The following is a 13387-nucleotide window of genomic DNA, read 5'->3' as shown; positions in this document are numbered from 1 at the left end:
CTTCCTTCCCCCTCCCATCTTCATCTAACTTTAACTCTAAAAGTGATACACAAGTAGAAATATAAAATAGCTGCTTCTTCATCCTTTGTCAAAGCAAGAACATCCGATGTTAGCAGCGTTGACATATGTCAGTGATGGCGAACCTTTTAGAGACTGAGTGCCCAAACCACAACCCACTCATTTATCGCAAAGTGCCAGGGCCGCATCAGCATTGTGGTGCCCTCATGAGGGACACGGGGGGGATGGCCCACTGGGTGGGTATGGCTGTGGTTGTCACAGCAGACTGGGTGGGCGTGGCTGGGGTGGGCATGGCCACCTCTATTTTGCTCATGGGGGGGATGCCTGTGGGGACCGGGCAGGGTTGGGGGAGATCCAGGGGGTCTCTGGCAGGTGGGGTGGTAGGAAGGAGGCCCGGCATAGAACAGGGGGGGAGGCACGCAATCCTAGCTGGGACTGGGGGGCCATGGCGCCAATGGGGATCAACCTTTCCCTGCTGGGGGTGGCCTTTAGCTTGCTGGGTGTGGGCGTGCTCTAACACCTCTACTCGAGCTTGCTAGCTGGCCACTTTGCCTTTGTGCTGGGCGGGGCTGCCGCTCCGGGTGGCGGTGGCGCCCTAATGGACCTGCGCAAGCTGCAGCAAGCAGCGGCACGCGTGCCCACAGAGAGTGCTCTGAGTGCCGCCTCTGGCACGCGTGCCATATGTTCACCACCACTGACATATAGAATGCTGTTTTAATCTGGGAAACAGCACAGGAAAACGAGGAGGTATTTTTCTACATTTGCCTCCTCGGATCCACCCGAGATGTTTTGGTGATATTTCTTTCTAACAACACTTGTACCAAAGGACTCGGATCCTCGCCACGTTATTGAGAATTGCCAATCAAAGTGACACTTGCCTGATGTTTCAAGAAGAAAATGATCCCGTGGTACGACACCAACCGCATCTCCTGCTCAAAGCGCTTGATGGAGCCCAGCTGACTCTCAAAGGTGATTTCCGCATAGCCAGTCCCATCGAAATAGGAGCCGTCAGTGATCCAGGGATCGCCCGTCGATTTGGATCTTTGAGAAGAAGGGAAGACTGGATGAGTGATATGCTCAATCTACACCGCTGTAATCCAGAAATTAAGAATTTGGAGATTTAAGAAAAATATATCTATACCAGGGGTAGGCAACCTCGGCTCTTTTATGACTCATGGACTTCAACTCCCAGAATTCCTGAGTCAGAATTCTGGGAGCTGAAGTCCATGAGTCATAAAAGAGCCGAGGTTGCCTACCTCTGATCTATACTATTAGTTGTATTTTGAGGAAGGAACATTGTTGAAAGACACTGAGCTTAGCTTGACGGAATCTTCTTTGTCTCTGGTCAGGAGATCATCAAATCAAGTTACGTACAGGTAAGTCCTTGTTTAGTGACCGTTTGAAGTTACAACGGCACTGGGGAAAAATGATTTGCAACCAGCTCTCACCCCACGAACTGTGATGTGTTTACGATGGCTGCAATGCCCTAGGTCAGGGGTCTTCAACTTGGCCCATTTATGACTTGTGGACTTCAACTCCCAGAACTCCTTAGCCAGGCAAGCTGGCTGACGAATTCTGGGAGTTGAAGTCCACAAGTCATAAAAGGGCCACGTTTGAAGACCCCTGACCTGGGTCATGTGATCACCACTTGCGACTTTCTCAGCCAGCTTCTGACAAGCGAAGTCAATGGGGGAAGCCAGATTCGCTGAAATGACTGCAGTGATTTGCTCAGCAAAAGGTTGTGAAATTGTGTGCGACTCACTTAACAACTTCCTTGCTTAGCCACGGAAATTCTGGCCCGAACTGTGGTCGTAAGTGGAGGACTACCCGTACCACCATGCCCATCTTCCAGGAAGGAAGGTTGTTGACGACATCCCGCCACCAAGCTTACCTTGTGCAAGGCTTCTCTGCAGTGGTGTCCAGATGGAAGGTGCGCTGGAAATTGTACAAACTCATCACCTCTTCATTGAGAGAATCCATCTCTATGCAGCCTCGGTAGTTAGGATAGCGCAGAGGTAGAGGAGGCTGTTGTGGGGGAGGGGAAAACAATCCATTGGCTGAATCCGTAGGAGCAGGGATTTTGTTTTCCATTTTCTCAGCAGAAATAATCACCCCCATCTGGTTACTCAAGCTGCAAGCTGGTTGCTTCTGTAAATTCTTGCCGCCTGCTTCAGTTGCCTAGCTGTCCTGCCTTTGCACCTTTGTCAGAACTGCCATCGTATGCTCGAGCTTCACATTGGCTAGCTGCCAGTCTGCCATGAACTATGGGGTGGTTGGGGTGGTGGAAGGAGCCAACAACTCATGGTACTTTCCAGAGGTGTCATCTCAAGGTCAAAGTGATGGGAATGGAGCACAACGGCTTGCCAACCAGCCCACCGTTGAAGAGACTGTTCCCAAAACAATTTATTCAAATATAATTGGGCAATAAGGGACCAGTGGAGGGGAAGATCTAGATGGGGAAAGTTAACCGGAAAAATTTGCCGTGCAAACTTCAGTTCTGGCTTGGCTACACTGTATTCTACTTGGCTTTTAGTAAAGTATGCCTTTTGATCCAAATGAAGTTGAGGGTCTATCTTGCCTAGAGGACCAAGTTGGGGCAGGTCTGACAGTCTTGCTTGATGGTAACAGAAGATTGTCTCTGGTTACCAGCCCCCCTTGAATATGGATTTCCCAGGGAAACACAACTTTCCCCATATAGTTAATTGCCAGCTAGTTAAGTTCCCTGTGAAGGTTCCACCCTCAGCTTAATTTGGTCTAGTGCAGGGGTAGGCTCAGTTAGGACGCTGAGCTTGTCGATCAGAAGGTCGGCAGTTCGGTGAGTCGAATCCCGAGTGCCGCATAACAGAATGAGCGGCTGTTATTCGTCCCAGCTTCTGCCAACCTAGCAGTTCGAAAGCATGTAAAAAAAATGCAAGTAGAAAAATAGGGACCACTACGGTGGGAAGGCAACAGTGTTCCGTGCGCCTTTGGCGTCTAGTCATGCCGGCCACATGACCACAGAGACGTCCTCGGACAAGTGTTGGCTCTTCGGCTTTGAAACGGAGATGAGCACCGGCCCCTAGAGTCGGAAATGACTAGCAAGCATGTGCGGGGGAACCTTTACTTTTACATTTTAAGTTCCCTGTGAAGCTTCCACCCTCAGCTTAATTTGGTCTAGTGCAGGGGTAGGCAACCTCGGCTCTTTTATGACTCATGCACTTCAACTCCCAGAATTCCTGAGCCAGGTTGGCTCAGGAGTTCTGGGAGTTGAAGTCCATGAGTCATAAAAGAGCCGAGGTTGCCTACCCCTGGTCTAGTGGTTAAAGCATTAGGCTGGAAAGCAGGGGACCTTGAGTTCAACTCCCGCCTTTAGGAAGGAAAGCTAGCTGGTTGATTTTGGGCCAATCACCAGGAGACTGTGAATTCTAGCCCTGCCTGAGACATGGAAACTGGGTGGGTGACTTTGGGGCTAATCCCTCTCCCCCGGCCTAACACACCTCACAGGGTTGTTGTTGTGGGGAAAATAGGAGGAGGAAGGTGTGTTGGATATGTTTGCCACCTTGAGTTATTTGTAAAAATGATAAAGGCGGAATACAAATCAAGCAAACACGATCATAGGTGTGAAAGAACTTCGTAACTGTTAAGAAAGCTAAAAGGGTAACGGGCTAACCATTAAGTCACCAATTGCTACTACTAGTTTATGCAACCTGATTCTAAAAAGTCCTAAGAATACCCCTTGTCCAACACAGGCAACCCAACTCAGCCAAACTCACCGTGAAGCTGGAAGGGTAGCCACCCACGTACAGAACGGTGTTATGGGGTCTGAAGTTGAACAATCCATATTCTCCTTTGGCAACGCTGTCCCCTTTGGTCTCATGCAAGGTTTGCTTCTCCACCGTCACAGACATGTGTCCATACTGCAAGATCCTACAAATCAGGAAGACATTTGCTGATTTCTAGGCTATCTCTCCTATCCCTCTGCCAGGAAATGGCATTCAAGAACGCCCCAGAAAATAAAAATAATATAATCAGAACCAAATGGAAACATAACCAAAAATGCAGGGGAAAGTTGACAAAGCCCAGGGTGCAAGGAAAAGAAGGCAAAAACCAGCCCAAAGAGGACTTTTTTCCACGAGGCCTTAACAGAAAGCACTCCAGGAAGAAGAGGAGTGGAGTGGAGTGGAGTGGAGTGGAATGGAATGGAATAGAATAGAACAGAATAGAATAGAATAAACAGAGAATAGAATAGAATAGAATAGAATAGAATAGAATAGAATAGAATAGAATAGAATAGAATAGAATAGAATAGAATAGAATAGAATAGAATAGAATAGAATAGAATAGAATAGAATAGAATAGAATAGAATAGAATAAACAGAGAATAGAATAGAGCCTTGGTGGAGCAGTGGGCTGATGCCTCCTTAAGTAACACCAGCTGCCTGCAATTAGTGCAGGTTCGAGTCCCACCAGGCTCAAGGTTGACTCAGCCTTCCATCCTTCCGAGGTAGGTAAAATGAGGACCCAGATTGTTGGGGGCAATTAAGCTGACTTTGTAATAATGCCGCTTGGGGTGTGTGTGAAAGCCCTAATAAGCAGGCATATACATAGAATGAAGGCTATTGCTAAGCACATTGGTTTGTGCTTCTTAGATTGTAAGCCGCCCTGAGTCTTCGGAGAAGGGTGGGATATAAATGGGATTTAAAAAAATAGAATAGAATAAACAGAGAATAGAACACAATAGAATAGAATAGAATAAACAGAGAATAGAATAGAATAGAATAGAATAGAATAGAATAGAATAGAATAGAATAGAATAGAATAGAATAGAATAGAATAGAATAGAATAGAATAGAATAGAATAGAATAGAATAGAAGATATGGAATGGAATGGAATGGAATGGAATGGAATGGAATGGAATGGAATGGAATAGAATAGAATAGAATAGAATAGAATAGAATAGAATAGAATAGAATAGAATAGAATAGAATAGAATAGAATAGAATAGAATAGAACAGAACAGAACAGTTGCCAAGGTTGGAGACCTTTGCCCTGAGGAACACTGATTGTCAAAGCCCTGCTTTTTCCTGCCTTCTTTCTCCATACCTGTTGATGCTCACAGCAGCAAACTGTTCTCCAATCTCTTCATCGACTGTCAAATGTGCTGGTTCCTCATTTCCTAGCTTGTAGATCCATTCCACTTTGTGGTCTTTAAGGATTATGCCCATGTAGTCCCCAGTAGCCTGGAAATACAAAGAAGAAGAGTGAACGTGGTTTGGCCATCCATCGTGGGGCCCAGATAGTGTGGGTGGACCCGGGTTTTTTTTTTGGTTACATTGATTGTGAGATGTTGCAACTGTTCTGTGGTTTACGCTATCTTAGGTTTATTTATTTATTTTCCTTTCCTTTTCTTTCCTCGTTTTATTTATTTCTTTTTTCTTTTTTAATTTCTGTAGGCGTTCAACTCAACAAAGTGCCTCTGGATGGCTGACGGTTCTAAAGCTATGAAACAATTAAAACAATTAAGAGCCTTGGTGGAGCAGTGGGCTAATGCCTCCTTAAGTAACACCAGCTGTCTGCAATTAGTGCAGGTTCGCATCCCACCAGGCTCAAGGTTGACTCAGCCTTCCATCCTTCCCAGGTAGGTAAAATGAGGACCCAGATTGTTGGGGGCAATTAAGCTGACTTCGTAATAATGCCGCTTGGGGTGTGTGTGTGAAAGCCCTAATAAGCAGGCATATACATAGAATGAAGGCTACTGCTAAGCTTGTAAGCCGCCCTGAGTCTTCGGAGAAGGGCGGGATATAAATGGAATTAAAATAAAAAATAAAAATAAAAAAACAATAAAAGACAATAAAAGAGTAAAAAAAAATCCAGAAAACAAAGACATCCAGCAGCCAAGATAATTAACCAACTTAACGGTAAAGAAGCAGAAGCAGAAAACGGCAGAAGCAAACCACACTTGTATTTTAACATTACTTAAACCATCTGTTCGCTTAATTAATTCATTCATCCTATTTCTATAGCCATCCATCTCAATCAATCACTCCGGGCAGCTTATGATTCCAAAAGAATTAAAACAATGAAAACAAAACAAAACAAAACATTTAAAAAAACAATAAAAAACATCCAAAATAAATACACACAGCAGCCAAGATACCTGGCCAGTTGACAGTAAAGGCAGGAAATGGGCCCGTGACACATTCAGCAGCGCAGTCTCGGGAACACAACCTGGTTTGTAAAACCTTATGAAATGCCAACAGGGGTTGAGGCCATTCTAATTTTCGAGTGGGAGGACATTCTACAAGACAGGGGCCACTGTAGAAAAGGCCGCTCTTTTAATTCCTGTCAATCAACGCCAGGGGTTTTCAAGCTTGGCCCTTTTATGACTTGTGGACTTCAACTCCCAAGAATTCCTCAGCCAGGAATGCCCGGCTGAGGGATTCTGGGAGTTGGAAGTCCACAAGTCATAAAAGGGCCAAGTTTGAAGACCCCTGATCAACACCCTTTGGCTGATGGGATCTGCAGCATACCCAACTTGCATGAAAGAATGGCATTATTTAGAGCACGGGGGGAGGCTCAGTTAATCTCAATATACACAAGGGACGTGGTGGCTCAGTGGGTTAGGACGCTGAGCTTGTCGATCAGAAGGTCAGCAGTTTGGCGGGTCGAATCCCGAGTGCCGCATAACAGAGTGAGCGCCTGTTACTCGTCCCAGCTTCTGCCAACCTAGCAGTTCGAAAGCACGTAAAAATGCAAGTAGAAAAATAGGGACCACTACGGTGGGAAGGTAACAGCGTTCCGTGCGCCTTTGGCATCTAGTCATGCCGGCCACATGACCACGGAGACGTCCTCGGACAAGCGCTGGCTCTTCGGCTTTGAAATGGAGATGAGCACCGGCCCCTAGAGTCGGAAACGACTAGCACGCATGTGCGGGGGAACCTTTAGCTTTACCTTACACATGTTGTACTTTGACAATAAAGGTTTATTATTATTAGAAGTGTTTTCATTGTTTGTATTTTGCTCTGATTGCTAGCTACCCAGGGTTGTGTATAAGAGGTGGGTGGCTAAATAAATAAATATGGGCCGTCTCTTACATGACCAAGGGTGGGACTCTACAGCCTTCTAAGGACTTACAACCACGGATATGGCACAATACGTTGTGGTCTGAATTTGGGCTACCCAAAACAGTTTTCCACTGGGACACCATGCCAAATGTGGTCGTTTGGGTTGGTTCTTAGTCTTGAATAATAATGTGATTTAATTGCTTTCTAACACAAAACAATGGCGCACCATTACTGCTGTTACATTGAACAATATATGCTTACATACACATATTCATCATGCTATTTCTTTCGGGGATAAGAGACATTTTGCAAAGTTCAACCTCTGAGGAAGAAATAGTAATCAAAGATACTGGGCATTGGATAAAGAAGAGGAACCAAAATAGAGCTAAATCTACTTTACACCAACCGTAAATATCAATAGTATTGAACAGCAATTGCATCATAATGCTCATCAGAACTGCCATCCTTTGCTCCAGCCTTGCTTTGCTAGATGCCAGCTTGCCATAAACTATTGGGGGGGGGAGGAAACTGGGGGGAATGGGGAAATCAAAACTAAGCTTGGTGCCTTCCGAGACATCGGCTCGTCATCCCAAGGATACGGGCTTGTGAAATGGAATGTAACGCTCAAGATCTAGCCCTACCTTTGCAGGGACAGTTACCAAAACAACTTCTTTGAATGCGACTGGACAAACAGGACATAGCAGGGGTGCTTCGCGTGCAAAACCTCAGTTCTGTTTTGGATCTACTGTAACCACTTGGCTTTTAGTAAAAGTATTCTTTTCACTACAAATGGAGTTGAGAATAGCAATAGCACTTAGACTTATATACCGCTTCACAGTCCTTTACAGCACCCCTCTAAGCGGTTTACAGAGTCAGCATATGCCCCCCCCAACAATCTGGGTCCTCATTTTACCGACCACGGAAGGATGGAAGGCTGAGTCAACCTTGAGCCGGCCAGGATCGAACTGCCGAACGGCTGGCAGCTGGCAGTCAGCAGAAGTAGCCTGCAGTACTGCATTCTCACCACTGCGCCACCGGGGCGCTTACTTTCCTAGATAGAAGACCAAGCTGGGGCAGGGCTGACATTCTCAAACAAATGTGAGAAACTAACTGCGCCTATACTTTCCACCCCAAACCTGCTAGTTTGCTCTTTACTGGTTCTCGTTTTCTTTCGTGAGAACTTACATCCTTTTGTCCCAGGTATAACACAAAGCGTGTAGATTCATCCTGCGGTTTGTCTCTCTTTCTGGAGTCCGGGGTCTGAATGTAGAATTTGAGGGATGTGTAGGCAGCCAAATCTTGGAGATTGCTAGGAGTCCGGATTTGCACACCGGAAGTGCCATTGAACTTCACTGGAACTTTAATCTAAAAGGCAACAGATCAAAGGAACAAACATTATGATCCTAGACACTTCAAGGCTGGCATTGAAAAATACTGTTGTCTCAGCAGGATTCACTATTTTGATACTATTTCGTCCTAAACCTCCTTTAAAAATCCCCACTTCCAACCAATCCTTCTTAATGATGACCTGAGGAAGTAAGATTTTGTTTCTTTGAGTCAATTCCTTAATTGGCTTCATGAATTATGCTCATTTCTATAGGACTGTTCTTAAAGACTGGGGGGGGAGGGAAATAATATACAGAGAGACCTTGTTGAACAACCACTCATTCAGCAACCGGGGTTAAAAAGGTGTTGAGTGAGGGGGACTTACAACTGCTCCTCATGGTTGTGGCCATCACAACACCTCTGTAGTCACACAATTGCGATTTGGGCACTTGGCAACTGGCTTGAAATTATGAGAGTCATAGCATCATGTGCCCAGGCGATCTCCATTTGTCTCCCAAGCAAAGTGAATGGACAAGCTGGCAGAGGGCCACAAATGGTGATCACGCAACCATGGAACATCGTGACTGTGTGAGATTCACTGAACAACAGTGACTGGGACTGCCTCAATTGCTATTGTAAGTTGGCAGGCTCACACTTTACAACTGGATCACTTAGTGACAGAGTAACAGAGTTGGAAGGGACCTTGGAGATTTTGTAGACCAGGGGTCTTCAAACTTTGGCCCTTTTATGACTTGTGGACTTCAACTCCCAGAATTCTTCAGGCAGGGACGCCGAGTTTCAAGACCCCTGTTCTAGACCAACTCCCTACTCAGACAAATAGTTCTCCAATCTCTTCTTTAAAAACCTGCAGTATTGGGCATCCACAACTTCTGGAGCCAAGTCATTTCACTGATTAATTGTTCTTTACTATCATGAAATTTCTCCTTAGCTGGTTCTAAGCTGGTTTTCTCCTTGATTAGTTTCTATCCATTGCTTCTTGTCCTGCCTTCAGGTGCTTTGGAGAATAGGTTGACCCCTTCTTCTTTGTGGTAACCCCTGAGATATTGGAACACTGCTATCATGTCACCCACTACTCCTTTTTTTCATTAAACTAGACATACCCAATTCCTGCGATCGTTCTTCGTATGTTTTAGCCTCCAGTCCCCTAATCATCCTTGTTGCTCTTCTCTGCACTCTTTCCAGAGACTCAGCAACTTTTTTTTTTTTTTACAATCCTGGCCTTGACCAATCAGTTAAGAGACCAGATTGTACACAAGTTCTAAGCCAAGTTGGTCTTCTCTTGAGGACCTAAACTCTGACATACAACTTTGTTTTGGAGTCCCATCATGGCAGAGAGCAGGACCCTCAGACATTGGATGGACTTTATGCCTTCGTACCTTGCTGACCGCATTCCGGGCCAGTGAGATCAGTTGGCGCACCCGCAGGATGTTGTCCAAAACAGTCGCATTGTGGCTTCTTCTGTTTTCCAAGCTGGTCAGCTTTCCCAGGAGGACTGGGAGGGTGCTTTCAAGACTTGAGACTGGACAGCCGGAATTTTTTGGAGAGGAAACCCAGAAGCCAACCCAATGGGAACATAAAACAAGTCACAGAGGAAGCGTGTTATTCATCATAGATTACAACTGAATTCCAAAAAGAATAGAGTGATGGTTTTATCGGGGGAAGGACCTCGTGCTTTAGGAGTTCCTCAAATATTTCATACCAGTTGCAGCAATTTATTCTCTCTCTCTCTCTCTCTCTCTCTCTCTCTCTCTCTCTCTCTCTCTCTCTCTCTCTCTCTCTCTCTCTCTCTCTCTCCTCTCTCTCTCCCTCTCTCTCTCTCTGAATCCCAATATATTTAGAAACTGAAATAGTTCTCTTATGTCTTTTTGTATGAAACAGAACCATTTGATCTTCTATTTCAAAATTGCCTTCAATGTAATTATGAGCTCTGATAATTCCATTGTTTCTTTCAGATGACAACTGACATATTTCAGGACAAGAGGAAAGAAAGCAAATACAGAAGAGGAGACAAAATTACACAGAAACTGGTGGGTTTGTTTTTTTGTTTTTTTGTTTTAAATGAGAGTGACTAAAACCAGAAAGTAGAGAATCTTTTTTCTTTCAGCATTCTGTCTCAAAAAATAATGTCGTGACGCTGAGACATTGGAATAAAAATAGAAGAAAATACATAAAAGGGGAAACAAGAAAAAACATGAATCTAACTGACATTTTGCATTTGACATTATTTATTTCCCGGCTTTATTATTTTTATAACTAACTCAAGGCACTGAACATAGCTAATACTCTTTTTTCTTCACAACACTTTTCATGCCTAAGGCAGGACTGGAACTCAGGGTCTCCTGGTTGACTGGCCCCAAAGTCACCCAGCTGGCTTTCCTGCCTAAGGCGGGACTAAAACTCACAGTCTTCTGGTGATTGGTCCAAAGTTACTCAGCCAGCTTTTATGCCTAAAGTGGGGCTAAAATTTACACTCTCCCAGTTTCTAGCCTGGTGCTTTAACCACTAGACCAGGGGTCGACAACCTTAAACACTCAAAAAGCCATTTGGACCCGTTTCTCGGAGGGAAAAAAACCACTGGGAGCCGCAAAATGCGCACATGCGCACGCACGCAAGGGGGGGGACTTGATTAAGAGTTTAATTAAAAAGAAATAGAGGCTGCTGTGCATGAGTTCTCTCTCTCTCTCTCCCTCTCTCCCTCTCTTTCTCTCCCTCGCTCTCTTCTGCAAGCTGACTTCATGCTGTTCTTGGACAAGCTGACTACATTCTTATTGGGCTGGCTCTCCTGCCCTTGAGAGCTACTGCTTCCTGTTTACTGTGGAGACGCAGCAAAGGCAAGTGCCCTGCCCAATGCTTGTCAGCTTCTTGGAGAACAGTGTGAATTACACACACACACACACACACACAAACAGAGAGAGAGAGAGAGAGAGAGAGAGAGAGAGAGAGAGAGAGAGAGAGAGAGAGAGAGAGAGAGAGAGAGAGAAGGGAAGCGCAAGTGCCTCTCTCTGTCTCTGTCTCTGCAAATGGTGGAGGATGACTAAGAGCCGCAGAAGAAGGCTGAAAGAGCCGCAGGTTGCCGACCAGTGCACTAGACCAAACTGGCTCTCAAAAAACATTAAACAAAAGTTCCTCAAGGCATTTATTCCAAATCCTCTTCCAAAGTATTTTTAATAGAAAAGAGCATCTATACTCACAAAGGAATCCCGCTTTAGGCAGGATCCATCTTTATCCTTGTGAATTCTAAAGCCTCCTCCTTCCATTATGTATTCAAGATGGATAATGACTACTATTTCTATGTTACTTACATGTAAGGGTGTAGGTCTATACATATGTTGTATATAGTATATTTAAATGTATGTTGTGTGTGTGTACACTTTGAGAAGAAGCAACTAAATTTCATCTTTAATGTGTGCCATTTTGCCCACAGTAAAAAATGACAACACAGGTTATCTATCTATCTATCTATCTATCTATCTATCTATCTATCTATCTATCTATCTATCTATCTATCTATCTATCTATCTATCAATCTATCATCTATCCAAAGAAACAGAAATACTGAAGGAATGGGAATTACGCACCAGTATTCTTGACATCACGGGTGGCTCGATTCAAATCTTCACTTCTTAGATCTCCATACTGTTTTTTCCACTCGTCCAGCTTTTTTTTCATGTCACTCAGTTTTCCTTCCATCCCAGCCACTGTCTCATTGGCCTTTAAGGCTGTGTCTTTGGCCTTCTGAATTTTCTCCGATGCATCGTCTTGGAAAAGAAAAGAAACAGGGTGCAATTTATTTATTTATTTATTTATTTATTTTAAAAAAACAACTTCCCAGAATTTAGATGAAAGAAATGTGCCCAGTTAAGAGTGTTCAAAATCCTGCAACAGTTCAGATTCATTTAAACTCAGGAAGAACAAATACACAAATCACCTAGCGCAGGGGTAGGCAACCTTGGCTCTTTTATGACTCGTGGACTTCAACTCCCAGAATTCCTGAGCCAGCCATGCTGAGGTAAAAGGGAGAGGTTTCCAAGCTGAGCCATGCTGGCTCAGGAATTCTGGGAGTTCAAGTTTCAAGTTTCAAGTTTTATTTAATTTGTATACCGCCCTTCTCCTTGGTAGGGACTCAGGGCGGTTCACAGGGCATATATAAAAAAGACAATACAAAAATTAAAAAAGATTAAACCCATGCCCAGTTAAAAACAGTAATACAAATCTAAAACAACAAATTAAAACCCATAAAACCCCGTCAGGCCAGACCAGCTATTTCAAATAGGTGGGTCTTCAGGCCAAGACGGAAAGTTCGGAGGTCTGATGCCGTCCGGAGCTCCACCGGCAGTTGGTTCCATAATGCCGGAGCACCCACAGAGAAGGCCCTCCCCCTGGGGGCCACCAGTCGGCATTCCCTGACTGGCGGCACCCTGAGGAGGCCCTCTCTGTGGGAACGCACAGGGCGGAGGGGAGTTGATGTCCACAAGTCATGAGGGGGCCATAGTTCCCCCATGCTGGCTGAGGAATTCTGGGAGTTGAAGTCCATGAGTCATAAAAGAGGCAAGGTTGCCTACCCCTGTAATCTAGAAGGTGGCACAATTTTTTTTCATTCTTAATGACACAAGGATCCAGATGAGATGGTTTTCATGCAACCATCCAGCATATCCTGGAATCTCCCGGGTGCCGCTGCCTTCAGTTTGTAGGGCTAATTTGCCTTTGGGCGTTGCTTCTTCTTCCTTTTTCCTTACCAAACAGAATCTAGTCAGATTCTAATTTTCTCTTCAGAAGAGAAAGGCCAAATCCTTGTTGTGCAATGTTACCAGCAGTCCTCGACTTACAACATTTCATTTAGCGAACGTTCAAAGGTTACAATAGCACTGGACAAAAAGTGACTGATGACCATTTTTCACAGTTACAACCTTTGCAGCATCCCCATGGTCATGTGATCAAAATTCAGAGGCTGGGCAACTGGTTCGTACTTATAACTACC

At 44.7% G+C, this 13387-nt stretch overlaps 1 protein-coding gene across 1 annotated transcript in view; it reads right to left on the bottom strand.

The window, feature by feature from the left end:
• LAMA5 (laminin subunit alpha 5) overlaps positions 1 to 13387 on the bottom strand; it is a 240386-nt gene that overhangs the window by 21652 nt on the left and 205347 nt on the right. Inside the window, exons 59-65 of the mRNA XM_083360813.1 lie at positions 11988 to 12167; positions 9786 to 9928; positions 8248 to 8427; positions 5102 to 5238; positions 3771 to 3924; positions 1910 to 2043; positions 897 to 1059 (exon numbers count right to left, since the gene is read on the bottom strand). Of these exons, the coding sequence (XP_083216939.1) occupies positions 897 to 1059; positions 1910 to 2043; positions 3771 to 3924; positions 5102 to 5238; positions 8248 to 8427; positions 9786 to 9928; positions 11988 to 12167 (1091 nt within the window). The remainder of the gene's footprint in view (positions 1 to 896; positions 1060 to 1909; positions 2044 to 3770; positions 3925 to 5101; positions 5239 to 8247; positions 8428 to 9785; positions 9929 to 11987; positions 12168 to 13387) is intronic.

Source organism: Vipera ursinii (assembly GCF_947247035.1).
Source record: "Vipera ursinii genome assembly, chromosome: 3".
In the NCBI taxonomy this organism is placed as follows: Eukaryota; Metazoa; Chordata; class Lepidosauria; order Squamata; family Viperidae; genus Vipera; species Vipera ursinii.
This window is presented reverse-complemented; position numbering and strand designations above follow the sequence as displayed.